This window comes from Seriola dumerili, unplaced genomic scaffold, assembly GCF_002260705.1.
Source record: "Seriola dumerili isolate Sdu_G_001 unplaced genomic scaffold, Sdu_1.0 BDQW01000110.1, whole genome shotgun sequence".
In the NCBI taxonomy this organism is placed as follows: Eukaryota; Metazoa; Chordata; class Actinopteri; order Carangiformes; family Carangidae; genus Seriola; species Seriola dumerili.
Window position 1 is genome coordinate 8,655,266 of NW_019174365.1, and position 15,948 is coordinate 8,671,213.

The 15,948-nt window shown below is 40.0% G+C and overlaps 2 protein-coding genes across 3 annotated transcripts; one reads left to right on the forward strand and one right to left on the reverse strand.

Annotated features, from left to right (window-relative positions):
- Nucleotides 1–5,270: 5,270 nt before the first annotated feature.
- On the reverse strand, nucleotides 5,271–7,348 carry LOC111223119 (G-protein coupled receptor 20-like; the record flags this gene model as incomplete). Its single annotated transcript, XM_022747147.1, has 4 exons — nucleotides 5,271–5,858; nucleotides 6,389–6,521; nucleotides 6,606–6,862; nucleotides 7,232–7,348. Coding segments are annotated over 4 exons (1,095 nt in total), but the record flags the coding sequence as incomplete, so codon positions are not given.
- A 6,080-nt stretch (nucleotides 7,349–13,428) lies between these two features.
- On the forward strand, nucleotides 13,429–15,893 carry cfap20 (cilia and flagella associated protein 20). 2 transcript variants are annotated; one of them, XM_022747521.1, is made up of 6 exons: nucleotides 13,429–13,668; nucleotides 14,720–14,799; nucleotides 14,902–15,013; nucleotides 15,199–15,387; nucleotides 15,488–15,601; nucleotides 15,722–15,893. In XM_022747521.1, exons 1-6 carry the CDS (start codon nucleotides 13,585–13,587, stop codon nucleotides 15,722–15,724), a joined length of 582 nt encoding a protein of 193 aa, XP_022603242.1. In that variant the 5' UTR covers nucleotides 13,429–13,584; the 3' UTR covers nucleotides 15,725–15,893. The 2 variants fall into 2 exon arrangements, with proteins under 2 accessions (XP_022603242.1, XP_022603241.1); XM_022747520.1 differs by having other exon boundaries at nucleotides 13,437–13,668; nucleotides 15,719–15,893.
- Nucleotides 15,894–15,948: the final 55 nt, after the last annotated feature.

Sequence of the window (15,948 nt, forward strand, 5' to 3'; positions counted from 1 at the left end):
CTATGAGTAAAGTGTCAGACAGCGCTCATCTTGTCGCTTTTCAGCACAACACACACGTGGACGGAAGGTGTTGAAATGTGTAAAAAGACGAGATGTGAGTCGTCTCAGGCAACACTACTTGTTAAAAGTGTAGGCGTAAAACTCCAAGCCGTGAATACTTGAAGTGCAACATGAGTGTTTTTGTTCCAATGCAGTGGAAAGTCTTTGATTTTTTAAAATTTTTTTAAGGAGGAGGGGTTGTTGTTTTTAATGTCCCAAGCCTTTTTACCGTTGACTCTGGAATGTGCAGACAGCACGGCCACTCGCTCGGCCTGCTGGGAGATTGAGTTCTTTTCTTTGATTCCATCTGGTGACTTAAACGTTTGAAAAAAAAAAAAAGTAAATGAATGTGAGTTGATTTCAGCCGAAATCGTTTTTGTTTTGATTGACAAAGCCAGGGAGGGGGGGGGTCTGACATTGCACAGAACTTGCACATAATAAGTTAAAAAGAAAATACAAAAACAGTACAATTGTGTTGCAGAAGAAAGAAAAAAAATAACTGTGGATATTTATTTTTTGAGTTTTCTTATCTATAAAGGACACTTTTCACCTAGTTTCCAAAAGAGTAAATTAAAGTTATTCTATTTGCTCTATTTGCGGGAGATGTTACAGAAACGGACTGGATTCTGTGTGTTTGTTTGTTTGTGTGTGTGTGTGTGTGAGCAGTCGTCTCACAGCTGTTCACATTTAAAGCAAAAGGCAAGAGTGTGTTAAAAAATGTCATCTCAGTGTTTGTATTTTGGTTCTTGTTCTCTGTTCTTTGCAATCACTTGGTTTACACTTAACTCTGGAGTCGATGGCTGTAATACCGGAGGTTATTTACGAGTCTTTTTGTCTCTGTTCTGGTGTTTTAACTCAACTAGAAAATGTCTTTTTTTTTTTTTTGTATCTGTTCTTTGACTTTTAGGCAGGGCCACACACAATAGTTTGGCCTTTTGCACTTTTTCAGTGGCAGCCATGTTGGCTCCACCGTCCTGATCACTGAATGAATGTGTCGATGTGGTGATGCTGTGTCATACTTCCAGCCAGCAGCTGTCTGTGGCAGCAGTGTGGCGGCCATGCAGTTAGTCCAACCTGTCCAAACTCTGTGTGTGTGTGTGTGTGGCTCTGCCTCTAGTAAACTGTGTGTGAATGATGGAGGAGAGAGATGCCTATATACTTTGATCTTCACAGAGATTAAATCAAGAAAAATGCTTAAAGAATGGGAAAGCAAGTATGTGCAGTGTACTATATATGACATGCCTTGTTATTTGAAAAAAAAAGTGTAAATATACATATTTCTCTTTTAGTTTCTTCTTTTTTGCTGCTATAAAAAAGATGATTATTTTTGTTAGTAGTTTTGTTTTCTATATAAAGACTGTATATATCTCTGTGTTCTGTAAATATGCTTGAGCCTTCATATGTAGGACTCTGGATGAACACTGTATGGAACGCACCTTTAAAATCTGTTGAGAACTAAACCAACATTGTCTCATTTCTTTATTTAACATTTTTCAGTCAAAAGCCAAAATGTGAGAAAAATCTAAACTGAAGAAGGGTCTTACCAAATGGTATTTATCGAAACATTTTCTGCCGGTGGAAGGAGAGTGTTACGTTATGTCTGCTCCTGCAGACAACAAATCACAAGTGTTGTGCAGGAAACTCAGATCAGGTGACTACAAGCTCCACATTTATTGTTGTGTTGTGAAACTAGATAATAATCAGATTACACCAAGCGCCGACCCACCGTGATGTCACCCAATGGTTTGTGAACTGCCCAACAGTATCAGCGGCCAGCGCCCCCTTCCCACTGCTCTGCAGCCATCACCAGCCCTCGCATACCTCAAAACAGCATTAGTTTCACCATTTGTAGTCAGTTTCCTACTGAGAACTGGGCAGAAGGTTCATGATTCTACTAGATTGCTGTGAAGGCTTCATAAGGGTGTTGTCAATAACTGACTTTACTATTTTTTTAAGATATTGATTTGTATTTTCTTCTTTTGCTCTTTTTATTTTCCTAAACACTGTCTCACTTCAAAGCTGCAGGTGAACCATATGAACAAGTATTTTAATCATATTCAGGCTACATATAATATATATACAATATTCACATCCATGTCTGATGCATTAGTGGTGACGATGGCTTTATTTGACTTTACACAAGCAATTGACCAGAAAGTCATTTTCTGATTTGTTGATTTTAACAATGTACACACATAACACATAAAGGCAAGAAAAGGTCATTTTTTTCTGGTTATTCACATTTATTTACGAAACAAAGTCAGAAAGTTCTGTATGTGACATACAGTATATGTCTAGTCATGAACATAGGTGGGTTTGTTCAGTTAGAAAGGAAAGGTAAAATCTAAAAACAAAATGAACAGTAATCTGCTGTTGGCTTTACAGCACATCAGGCCATATAAGACTTTAAGACTTTATTTATAATATTTATTTGTATAATATAAGTGCTTCATGAGTCAAATATAAAACATCAAAACAAATCAAAGTAAAATGTAAATGAAATTAAAAAGACTAAGGAGAAAAAGTGTGTGACATGTCATTATCTATGTAACTGCTGCTGAAATAACCTGCAGGTCTGCACTTTCAGGACCGTAATTTTTTTTTTCCTTGTCAAAACAACTTAGTTCAGCATCTTCAAACAGCCGACTAGCTTCCCATGATGCTGCGGGGTCAGACCGTGGAGAGAAGAGGGGAGGATCAGAAAACTCTGATCCTGCAGAATCAGATTTCTGTCTCACACACTGTGTCACAGCCCTTTCCTTCCAGAGAAACCAGAGGAGGAACCTGAAACTGGTTATTGTGTGTGTGTATTTGTGTGTGTGTGTGTGTCTGATCTAGACTCATCATATGACAGCAGGACCGGGCCGGTGGTAAATATATACTGTATATATATATATATATATATATTTGTGTGTAAACTTGCAGGCCCAGAACATTGCGTAAAATGAACTATAGTGACCTGCTGCACCGCTGGAGGGGTTAAAGGCAAATTCCACTCAATTGAATAACTCACACGCTGACTAACACTTCCCTTAAAAATGATGAACCTCTCTCATTTGTAATCAGTGAAACTAAGCCATGTTGAGAACGAGCCCACTCCACATTTTATTTTAAATGACTGCAGCTGAAGTCAATGTACAGAAAAATTTTAAATTAAATTTTCATTTTCAATGGTTTAGTTGAAAATGTCAGGTTTTGAAGTTCTATAGAGCAGAACACAGAGTCTGTTAAGGGACTGTTAATTTACGTAATCATCATCAGCTGCCGCTGTTCATTTTGAGTCAGTGTGTTCCAGACGACCCAACCTGCTGCTGTGGTCAGACACTGTCCTCTGGTGGAGCAAACCAAAGTGGCTCTGATAATGTAATGATTTTTCTTTTCCTTTTTTTTTTTTCATTATTCATGGATGTTTTAATTGATTGATCCCATAACTAACTGATCCCATAATTTAAAATAATAGGATGTTTTTGAATGGAACTGTAGGAAAAGTGGTTTTAAAGCTCATCAACAGCAGCTGCAGAAACACTTTGACTACTACAATGAACATGTTTATGTACATAGATTTTCACATAGAGTTTAGAGATTTTTACATTTAACAAATACAACAAATATAAATCATTAAGGAATGCTACGATACAAACAAGTAGTGCTGAGGATATAGTTGATTTTTAATAACCCATATACATGTACAGTATCAACCAAACCTTCTGTCTCTTGACTCAGTTCAGTGCTCTCCCAAATTTACACAAATTGAAAAATAACAAGCGAGCACAGTTCTCTTGTTGTAAAACAACACATGGAAAACAGAAAGCAGGAGAAAGCAGTACAGAAAGTATCATAACTGTTTACTGTATGTTCCTGTCTCTTAGATGTTTTATGACGTTTAGGAAGCATCATAAACAACTGAAGTGGGGAAAGTTTCAGTTGTACGGTTACATGGTATAAAACATCATGTCCTCTAAAATGTCGGAAAATAAAATAGAACACTAGTAGAAACTAAAATTGCGATTGTGTTTTTAATAATTTCCTTTAAAGTTGATGTAGGTTTTCCCTCCGATGCTGACGGCACTCTTCCATTTAGACACTTAAAATAATACACAAAGGCTTTAAAGAGAGCTGCACTATGTACTTGAGAGACTGTTACAAGTGTTTATACTTCTGAAGAGAGCTTCGCTTCCAGCTTATTTAGTGTGTTGACTCAAGACTCCGTCTCATTGTATTGCTCTCTAACTCTTTCATTCTGCGTGTTAATGTTGCTGATGTCATCTTTCCCAGATGTTTTTAACCTCCACTTAGGTTTTACACAGCTACACAGGCCAAACATAGTGACAGGAAAGGTAGGAGAGCGTACAACAGACTGCTTCCATTTAAAGCATCATAGTTTGGCCACAAGACTGTGGAAATAAAAATACTCAAGTGTGACGCAATCTAATACAGCTGTTCTGCCACAAATTCTTCCTTTACAATGCTTATACATTAAGTTTGTCACTTTGTGAGAGGAGTTCATTCAACTACTGAGGTCATGGTTAGTGGTGGACTGCCGATATTATTATCGATGTTTTCTGAGGGGAGGGACGAGGTCAGAGCCTAGATGTCAAATATAAACTCTGTACTCTCTTAATAATCCACTCCACTTTTTCAGTATTTGACATCACATTTCTTCTATGTATATTTTTGGTATTTTATGCCTTAATTAGTTCATTAGAACAGTAATTGTGGTGAGAGAGAGAGAGAGAGAGAGAGAGAGAGAGAGAGAGAGAGAGAGAGAGAGAGAAAGAGAGAGATGGGGAAGAACATGCAACAAAAGCCTGAAGCCAGGCTTCAATCAGGGATGTTGCAGGTCATAGTCGCTGTTTTAACCCATAAGTCACAGGGGCACCTCTCAACATCACATTTAATGAAGCATGTGATATCTCCATTAGTATGAGTTCATCAATTTCACATCAAAACCATCCCTTTGTGGTCCAGTATTTGTTCTCACCAGTCTCGGGACAACATCCAAACGAGGTCAGAGGGCAGGAAAGGCGAGAACATGGAGAGATAAAGGGACGGGGATGGATGCAGCCACTGAAGTCGTTTGTTTTGTTAATCTTGAATAGAAATTGAAAGTGTTTATATTTTTGTTTTTATCTTTATTTTTTCCAGCCTCTGAATCTTTTCTCTGTATCTGTTCATCCATCACTGTCTCTCTGGACTGTTCCATCCACAGGTGTGGAGGGGAGGCCACCTGTCTAAGTGGACTGGTCCATGCTGGCTGCAGAGAGGGGTGCGCTGGTGAGAGTGAGAGTGGCGACGCTGTGAGCTATCGCCAGCGCTGTACCTGAACATTTATTCACCGAGTTCCTCTCCACTTCTCCCGCACTTGTATGCCCGGCCTCCCCGTCTCCATCCCTCCCTCCCCTCCTCCTCGTCCTCCAAACTCTCTTGAAGCTGTCCGTCACGAAGCAGTACACCACTGGATCCAGGCAGCTGTTGAGGCTGCTCAGGGTCACCGTGATGTGATAGGCGAGCACGTGCCCCGCCCCTTGACCCAGACCCTCCCCGCCGACTTTGACCCTGAAGTAAACCAGCACCTGGCGGATGTGGAAGGGCGTGAAACAAACAGTGAAGACTACCAGGACGGTGGCCAGAAGTCTGATGGCACGAGCCCTCCTCGCCCTGCTCTGCTGGGGCATCAGGCCGTGGGTGGAAGAGAGAAAACACGCAACGCGCAGCGTGAAGCCCACCACAGCGAGGAGGGGGAGGAGGAACTCCAGGATGGTGAGGTAGAAGAGGGCAGGGAGGAGCACGCAGGATGAACTCAACTCCAACGCTGTGGTCTGGAGAGAGGAGGACAGGAGGAAGGTAGGGGAGAGATGCCAACACAACATTTAAAAGTGCCTCTTCTCCTTTAAATGGATCATTCATCTAATATAACATAAACATGATTTAACCCCTACATCAGTTGCTCCCAAGCATTTTGGATTGTGACCCTTTTGGATTTAGATATATCATATATTTGTCTCATTTCTGATTTTTTTTGTTATTGTTCCTTGTTTTTTTTAGGTTCATGAAAAAAATATTGGTCATAAACAGGGATTCAACCTTTTCTTTCATTTGGTGTCCCCATAATATTAAGCAATGTCTACCCTCACATCACAGATTATATCCCTGTGGAGATAAGTTGTGAGTAGTTAAACCAAATAGTGAGTTTTCATTCTGAGATGATTTAATTCCATCTTCTATTATTCTGGTTCACTTTTAAGGAGACTTTGATTTCTGGTTTTCAGCTTGATTCTGATGGCGTCCTGAAAAGTTTTATTTCAGTGTGTTTTGTGTTATGCTTGTAGTGCATGTACTGCATCTTCACCTGGAAAGAGTAGGTGACCACAATTGCAATGAACCACACTGTGGCGCTGACACACCTGGCTGCTCCTGTGGTCCTCCATCGATGGAGAGTGCTGGACACGTGGACGACAGCAAGGTACCGATCTATACAGATACTGAGAGGAGGGAGGAAGGAAAGTAAAGAAAGTTCTTCTGTCTTTATTCATTTTAAATGCTGAATAATGGTGCGACCCACCCACCTGGTCAGAAACAGGATACTGCAGTACATGTTGACAAAGTAGCTGAAGGTGTGAACATAAGAGCAAGCCACACAACTCCCTCCGCTGTGGTACAGGGCAATGCGAGCGGGCAGCGACAGCGCCACCAGCAGGTCAGCGACAGCCAGGTTTATGGTGTAAACTACAGAGGCTGAGGGGTGGGTGGAGGCCCCGCAGAAGACATACAGAGCCAAACTGTTGAGGACCACGCCAACCACCAGCATCAGACAGTTACACACCTGCAGCGGGGAGGAAAGGAGTATTTGAAGGTTTAGTGCCTTGCTCAAGAGAAGTCTGAGGGAGAGTTTTCACCCTTCACATTCCCCACACAAATTTTTCCATCCAGTCTGGAGAGCAGGTCTTATTCCTGCCAGATTCTCTCTCTCCAATAATCCTGAACAAGTGCAGAAAATGGACGGATAAATGCCATGATATTTGTTAGTTATTTGTTAACAGTTCTTAGGAAGCACAACATTTTTTCCCTTTATAAACAATATGCCATAGTTCACTGAAATAAATATTCTAAAAACTACATTTTATATCCATAATAGCAATCCTATTCAACTAATCTAACATCCACTAAAATGAGCTGGTATTTTTTATCTCACCATAAGAGAGACCCACACAGCGTAGAAGTCTTGGTACAGCTGCACATCCAGGTGGGCTAACCTGTGTAAGTGTGGTGTACCCCACCGCTGGTCCCAGGCGGTGCAGTTAGTCGCGTCAGGAGTGAGGAGGGGCTCAGTGGGGGGAGTGGAGCTGATGTTGGCAGGAAGACTCTCCATTGGTTGAAAAGGATGAATGAATAGTGGGTTGGCTTCTGAATGGCAGAAGTGAAATCGAGAGGTGAGAAGAGAAATAAGCATCACCATTGTTATTATTATTATTAATAATAACTTATTTTTTTAAGTGCAAAACCACTTAAAAGTCAAGCCGCTTTGTGCAGAATTGGAAATCTTTTGTTTTTGGTGCCAAACAGAAAGCCGTCATAATTTCTGGTGAGAAACATCAAGGGAGGAGGCTGTAAAAACAGTATGACATCGTCTACATACGAGGCAATTTTGTGTTGTGCTTAGTGTCATTAATGTCAGTATTAGCTTTTCTTGACAGGCTATAGAAGTCATTATAGCAATGAAATGGCTTTTGAATCAATCGTGACTTAGTCTTTTTGTGGTGAAAAGACTTACTGAATCTTTCAGACTTATTTTTTAGTTTAAATGCTAATGTCATGTTTCTGGGTTTGTTTCCAAACTTAAGCTGTTGTTGTGTACTTTGAACCATTTTTGCTCAGATGATACTATAATATTCAGACTTCTGTTGTACACACTCCCAGCAGGAATTTCAGCTAATGACTCCCGTAATGTTTGCTGGAGACAAATGCCTCAACCTTTTACTCAGGAGTCAGCCGTAGATATTGTATTGTAAATAGACTCCATACTAAAGTGATGTGGAGTACGCCATTTGGTTTAAAACAACTTAATAGCCCCAGCTTAGGGAGAAGACACACACACACACTACAAACTCAAAGAGTAATGACTTCTAGGGATCAAAAGTGGTCAACATCTACAGAAGTTAATCCAGAGAGAGACTTGTCTTATAAACAGCGTCTTCTCGTACTGTGGAGATGACCGACTCTATCTTCATATGCTCTCTGAAAGGATGTGACACTCTCAGCAAAGTTAAGTACATGACCTCGCATGTTACTCTAAACACAGTGTATGTTATTAATATGAATAATGTCATAGTGTGCTGCTATTTAACACACTGCTGACACATTTTGTGTCGAGCGCAAGATATACGTTTGTCTCCAAAGAGTCATAAATTTGATGAATGTGGCACATCCTGTTTAAAGGATGTTAGGCTTTAAAATCCTCAGGATTTTCAGATGAACGTAACTATACAATATCCTAAATATAGACTAAGACATTTAAGGACAATCTGGTTTGGCTTAGAGGATGTGCGGACAGATAAAATGGTGTAAAATAAACCGTCATGTAGCAATGTGTTGGCGATTTTGTTCTGTAACTTTTAAGATGCAATGCCCAAACAAGTTGTAGAGCAGTTGTAACTGGAGCTTTCAAATTCATCATGTTGCTGAAATCAGTGACTGGAGTGAGTCTCCATCACTGCTCACTTGTTATGGAAATTAATCTGTTGATAGGCCAGCACTGTGGCTGCTATAATTGTATCCAGAGCATTTTTAGGACTTCTCATCTGTGTTGTCTTAAAAGTTAAAGGCTGAAATTGATTGGTTGTTTTGTTACTGTCACTCAAATCTGATCAAATCCCACCTGCATAGTCCCAATGAAGCAGATTAGCTGAGTTTCTTGGATTGTTAAACTACAAAAATAATAATTTGGGTGTGTTTTCCAAAATAAATGAAGATAAATTTGATTGTTGCTTATTTAGTCATGACTATTTGATATTCTAGAAAAATAAGTAGTAGCCTTAAAAACAAGTTCTTTGTGACATTATGACATTATATTTAGTTTATGATATATCAAATAAAGTGTGTGTGACTATCATTTGTTATGATGAATAGTTCCTTAAATCTGAGGTTCTAATGCAAAGCATGTTGTACAATTTGTAACTTTTTTTGTAAGGGATTGCATCAAAGTTGTTTAAATGAGGAACCTCATTTGAAGGTTTTGAATGAAATTTTTATGTGCTTGACACCTGCGTGAACCCTTTTTTTTTTTTTTTTTTTTTTTTTTACACACTCACAAGCCAGACCAGGAAAGTTGTTTCTCACTGAAAACCAAGACAGAAAACCAGATGGACTTCTCCTGAATCACAGCTTATTGTTAAAAGTTACTTGACAGAACCACTGGTTTTGGCCAAAATGTCTTTACTTTCCTTATAAAGACCAGAGACGGATGAGTTCCTATCTGTTAACACGTCCTGCCGAGGAATGTCTTTCCACTCTTCATCATCATACAGACAGTTGGATAAAACATGGCCAGGGGCCTGGATTAAAGGACAGAAAAATACCTACTTGCTGCTATCTCATTATCAATTATGTTTTTATTGCACGTTTATTTGTTTTTATATCCGTGTAAGATAAACGAAGAAATAGTGCGTGGGTCTTTTTCTGTCTTTTTGTGCAGATTGTCGTTACCCAATACCTTGTTCTCATGATTGTATCAGTGTTTTATTTGAACATCTTTTAATGTGTGTACACGGATTAGCAGTTTGTGGCAGAAGCTAATGGGGATCCAATAAAATAAACAATAAACCTGCAAATAATTTATGGATGTAAGTGTGCCTCCACATGATTGTCTGGAGCCTGGATTCACATTTGAGCATGAAGATTGGATCATAAAGACTGTTAAATCCATAGCCTCCTATAAGCTAAACCTCGAGTCAGTAAATCCGAACATTTTCAGACAGAACTTCACTCTTTTGATCTTACTTGAATGAAAACGCCTTTTTTTGTATAATAAAAAAAAAAGCTGTTATTACTGTTGGACGCTTAGGTACAAGGCGTCCAGTTGGAGTTGCTCAGTGTTCAGCGTGGATTCAACAGTGGAGCTCCTAAGTGTGAATATTGGTGACAGAATAATAGAATGAGGCAGAGTGATGCAGATATTCATATTCGTAATATTATGATCTGATCTTACCTGGAAAAAATGAAACAAGGAAAACAATTGTGAAACATTGAAACCAAAGGTAAATTAAAAATGTGTCTGAAACATACCTGGTGAAGACAAGGACAGGGTGAAAAAGTCCTCCTCCACTAAATCCACCCGCAGGTTCTTAAAGTTGAGATGTTTAAATCTGTATATCAAAGTTGTAAAGTTGCTATAAGTCTTCCCCTTTTCCCCCTCTTCTTCTATTCTCGTGTCTTCTTTCTGTAGTTAGCCAGTGGAAAGATAGGAGAGAGTGAGTTGAGAGTTTGGATCTGAACCTCTCTGAGGCGGGACGATTCCTCCAGCAGAGAAGGCAGCTGGACCTCCTCCTCATTTCTCCCTCACGTTACATATCGTAGAAAATGTAGAAAAGAATTTCTCCTCTTTTGATTCCATCATCATCCACATCCCCTTTCTCCTCTCCCACTCACTTCTGTTTATTTTTTCAAACTTCTCTCTCAATCTTTCTCCCCCTCATAATAACTCCCTTTTCATGATCTCTTTTTCTTTCTCAGTCTCCCTCTGAATATATGAAAAAGTGATTTGGAAAAGATGGAAGGAAGGACGAGGAAGGGAAGGAGAAGAACAGAACGTAATGGCTCAGCAAAACAAGATTTGGGCCCCATAGCATGAATCACAGACATGATGAGGCAAAAGCAAAGCTTATTTGGCCATTGAGGCAGACGAAACGGGCAACCAGTCTTATGCCCCATAAGACAGAAGGCTGAGTGTCCAAAGAGGCAGGGAGGGGTCAAAAACAGCAGGCTGGGGAAAGGGCTAGATCAACTGGATGGCTCAATAAACGATCTGTGATGGAATGGAGGAAAATCAGCAGGTATATCAGGATAGGATATATCCACTGAAGGCAGCTGGTTGAATTGGGAATAACATGATCTGAAATGAGAGTAGTGAGTAAGTGACAGGCAGGCAAAATAGGCAAAGGAAAAATGTGCAAAAATGAAGAGCTGGCTGATGCTACGACACAGAAAAACTATGTTGTTTTTGTGAGACAAAAGAAAAGAGAGGCTGGAATGGACTATTTTGTCCAAGTGGGCTTTAATAAAGTTTATTTAAAGCTGTCTCTGGGGTGGCCCAACACTGGAAGGGTCTCTTTTTGTTTTAGTGCTAATACCTGGCTCAATTAGGGAAGAGGGGTGGGGGCTCTGGGGGTAATAATGGTGAGAAACAGACAAAGAAGTGTAAACTGTTTCTGTAGATGTTTTTACTAAGCTGCCAGGCTGTGAACCAGTTACACTAAATTTACACACAGACTTCTAGGAACTGAGAGAGAAAGAAGGAGCACATTGGTGCAGAGGAAAATGCAGAGGTCTTGTACATTCTTTCGGACACATATACTGTTCAGAGAGAAGCAGCACCTCATAAACCACAGTAACATAAACAATTGGAGAGGTGGCCACCAGTCTAGTGTGTGTGTGTGTGTGTGTTTTAATGTATGTCCAGGTGCATTTGTGTGTCGGTGTCTGTGTACAGTACATGTTAAAATGTCAAACTATTCACTATCAGTCCTTATGGAACTAAGAGTGGACTTTTGATTTATTTCCCCCCCTGTTAAGTGTGTCATGGTGCAAAAGTGCCTGGCTAATGTTTGATCGAATGTTTCTCGGCTTGTTCAAATATTTGAAACCATTGTCAGATCTATCCCGGCCCAGTTTGTTTAAAGTGCTGGAGACGAAGAGGAAGGATGTCCCACTTGACACTTTAGTGGGATTTAGTGGGTGAAAGAAGTGCAGAGATATAGTTGTGTGTGGGGAATCTATTTCTAGAGACTGTTACTATTATTGTATTTGGGAATTAAAGGGGCACTCCAACAATTTTACATCTAAAAGTCAATTCACTTGTGCACATTGAGTGCTACACAGCCTGAAATTGTATAATAACATATGTAGTTGTGGAGGAGTTTTCTAAAGTCTAAGAAAAATACCAAAGTAACATTGCTTGATTATCTTGGCTTGGACCATTAAAAGAAAGCCTGTGTTGCAAACTGGAAGCAGAGAAAGACGTTATCAAGATGCGTTATGTGAAGTGTAGCATCCATACCAGAGATTAAAGGCAGGATATCTGTGCCTCTGCTCCATCAATTTGACAGTTCTTTTCTAATCTGTATCCACAACTGAAAGTGCAATGCTAAATGATTCCAGTTTTGACTGGTGCTCTGTTCATCCACTTCAGCCCTGCTGCAGCCACTGCAGAATTATGACCATGGTGACAAAGAGCAAGGATAATGTATCGTCACCGAGGAAAAATGAAGCCAATCTATCTTCAATATTTTAGTTAAATCCACCTACACTCACTGAACACTTTATTAAGAACCCTGTACACCTGCTTCATGAAATTATCCAATCAGACAATCATGTGGCAGCAGTGCAGTGCATGCCATCTTGATACAGGCCAGGAGCTTCAGTTAATGTTCACATAAAACAGATAGATAGATATATAGGGAGGTCGAATGGGCAGACTGGTTGGTGCTGTCTGGCTGCGCTTTGTTCTCCTTAATACCAATCCATCATGGTTTGAATGACACCGCCTGTTTGAGTGTTGCTGCTGACCATGTGCATCCCTTTTTGGCCACAATTTACCACCTTCTAACGGTTACTTCCAGCATGATAATGCACATGTCACAAAGCAAAAGTCATCTCACACTAGTTTCATGAAGATGACAATGAGTTCTTCAGTTTCCTCCCCAGTCACCAGATCTGAATCAAACAGATCTGAATCTTTGGGGTGTGGTGGAACGGGAGACTGGCAGTATGAATGTGCAGCGGACAAATCTGCAGAAATGATGTGAAGCAATCACCGACTGTATCTCACAATCTTCCTCAGCACATGGGATTTCTCAAACCATCTCTACTTTCAACCTCAAATCAACTTGATTAGCCTGCTTTACAAATGACAATTAACTAACTAGGATACCTTCGATTCAACTCGTTGATGTGGCGGACACTCCAGCATTTTGTTGCCAGGGCAACCGAGAAACGTCACCGTTTAAGAGCCGGTGTAAACAAGGCCACGCGATTTTGTTCCTTAGCAACACCAAAATAATAAAGAGTAGGGGCTCCTTTCGTTTCTTTTTGCGCTTCCCTAAAAGATACGTGTGTGCACATCTCAATACCAACTCAATCAATCGTTTTGAAATTTACTGACCAGGAGGTCTTTTTTAAAATTTCCAGCAGCGGAACGGATTATCTAGTACCCCACGGAAGCGGTAGCGTTGGGAACGGAAACCAAATCTGTAAACAAACGTATCGCCTGTTAGCAACAGTTGTAGTAGATCCAAACACATGTGCGAAACGACAGCGGGCTAAACGCAGAAGATGTTTAAAAACACATTCCAGAGCGGATTTTTGTCTATCTTATACAGCATCGGCAGCAAACCACTCCAGATATGGGATAAAAAGGTAAGCAGCTATTCACAGTGAACGCCTTGAACTTACTCCGAGCTTCCTTAGCATGTCGTGCTAAAGCTAATTGGCGATGTATGTCTTGCTCTTAACGCGTGATAATATTACAGTTAGTTTTAATCTGTGGTGTAAAATGTTTTAGACCAAGTGTTCAGACAGCTGACTAAGTTATGAAGTCTAATATAGCTGCCATTTTAAGTGGGGCCATTCTGCTTCAGTAAAGAACAAATGTATAAATAATTTCCCCGATTTATTTATTTACCACTGTTTCTCTATAACGCTTTCAGATTTCTTCCGGTTCATATTTACCGTTGTTGACATTTTGAAACCAAACACATCTAGTGATTCAAAGCACCAGTAATGATTGACTGAATTCCTGGGGCTCGAATAAAATAAGGAACTCTGACCTAACAATGTTGTTTATTTGAACCAGTTGTTCAATTCATGAAGGCACCTGTTTTCACTTATTGTTAAATGTGAGATTAGCAGGATACAAGGTGAGCCCAGAAGGCGCTGTCGCTAAACAACAGTTATAAATAGAAGCTGTGGAGATGTCATTTGTTAAAGACAGTTTAGGTTAAATTACAACACTTAAAGATGAAAAATTTCCTGACAGTATTCACTGATTTCTTGTCTGACTGCTGTTGCATCAGCATCTGAATTACAGCACGATCGATACGAATTTAAAGGCCAATACGTAAATTCAGATTTAAGATTAAAAGATATGATCAGATGATAGTTATTTGTAACATTACTATAAATGACATATGTAATTGTAAATGTATTTTATCGACAAAGATATGTACTGAGCTGAGCTGCAAACTATCTGTGTCACTATTTCTTAATGACCTCTCACCAAATCTTCGGCATTTCTGTCCTGCAGCTCCTTGTTTTTTTTTAACCATCATATACACAAACACAGGTAGTATATCTGCAACAAACTAACATCTGCCAAGTTGAATGATGGTGATGGTGTTCCTTTACCAGAGAGAACCAGGTAATTGCTCCACACAAAACAAGAAACTTTAATACTATTCTGTGTTCACAGGTGAGAAATGGCCACATCAAGAGAATCACAGACAACGACATCCACTCATTGGTGTTGGAGGTTGAAGGAACAAACGTCAGGTGAGTTTGTATGTGTGTTTAATTCATCTTTCAGCTGAGGTCAACAAGTGCAAACACACTAATTTTTCCCCCCTCTCACCTTCTTTCTCGTGACTCCTACAGTACCACATATATAACATGTCCTGCAGACCCCAAGAAGACATTGGGCATCAAGCTTCCTTTTCTGGTCATGATCATCAAGAACCTAAAGAAGTATTTCACCTTTGAAGTCCAGGTGGGGAAGGCACTTACCTTGCTGTCTTGTCTTTTTGTCTTGGTGGCTTAAACAAACAAATACATAGCCTTGTATACTGTTTATGCACATTGCAAACTTAGACTCAGGAAAGATGTTTTATTTTTTGTTTTGTTCCTTGTAGTGTTGGGATTCATAGTCACTCATGCTATCTTTCCAACCCTCAGGTGTTAGATGATAAAAATGTCCGGCGACGGTTTCGGGCAAGTAACTATCAGAGCACAACACGAGTGAAGCCATTCATCTGTACCATGCCAATGAGGCTGGATGACGGATGGAACCAGATTCAGTTCAACCTGTCGGACTTCACCAGGAGGGCCTATGGAACTAATTATATTGAAACGCTGCGTGTACAGGTCAGTGCACAGAGACAGACTAGGAGCCGGCTGTTTTCAGACGCTACTTCCACAAATGTGACTGTAAGATCTTGACGGTCTAATCTGTTTTTTCTCTCAGATCCACGCTAACTGTCGAATAAGGAGGGTGTATTTCTCAGACAGACTGTACTCTGAGGACGAGCTTCCAGCAGAGTTTAAACTCTATCTGCCCGTCCAGAATCAGAAAGCCAAGGTGACACATCCACATCCACACACAGACACCTCTGCATTGACTTGACCATACAGTGCATATATTACAATAATTATGCAGACAATGTTTGTTTAACAATTGTTTGTTTGTGTCTTGCAGCAGTAGAGCTTCTCAACCTGCACCGTAACCCCAGACCTGTTATGACGTTTAGCTGTAAGATTTTCTGTGTGTAGACATATGAACTTTAAAACTTTGTAATATTGTAATTTTGGAACTTTGAGTGCCGTCTTGTGTTGCTCTCTGCACAATAAAGTTTTTTTATGGACTAATCGTATCAACTGTCGTGATGATATTTTTGCGGTAGATAATAGTTCTAGACAAATACAGAT

What these genes read in the sequence shown, in the direction of transcription:
- cfap20 (XM_022747520.1), top strand. Translation starts at nt 13,585, where the DNA reads ATGTTTAAAAACACATTCCAGAGCGGATTTTTGTCTATCTTATACAGC. An exon ending in ATTTCACCTTTGAAGTCCAG is followed by an intron (nt 15,014 to 15,198) that starts GTGGGGAAGGCA and finishes TCCAACCCTCAG; the next exon opens with GTGTTAGATGATAAAAATGT. An exon ending in TTGAAACGCTGCGTGTACAG is followed by an intron (nt 15,388 to 15,487) that starts GTCAGTGCACAG and finishes TTTTTCTCTCAG; the next exon opens with ATCCACGCTAACTGTCGAAT.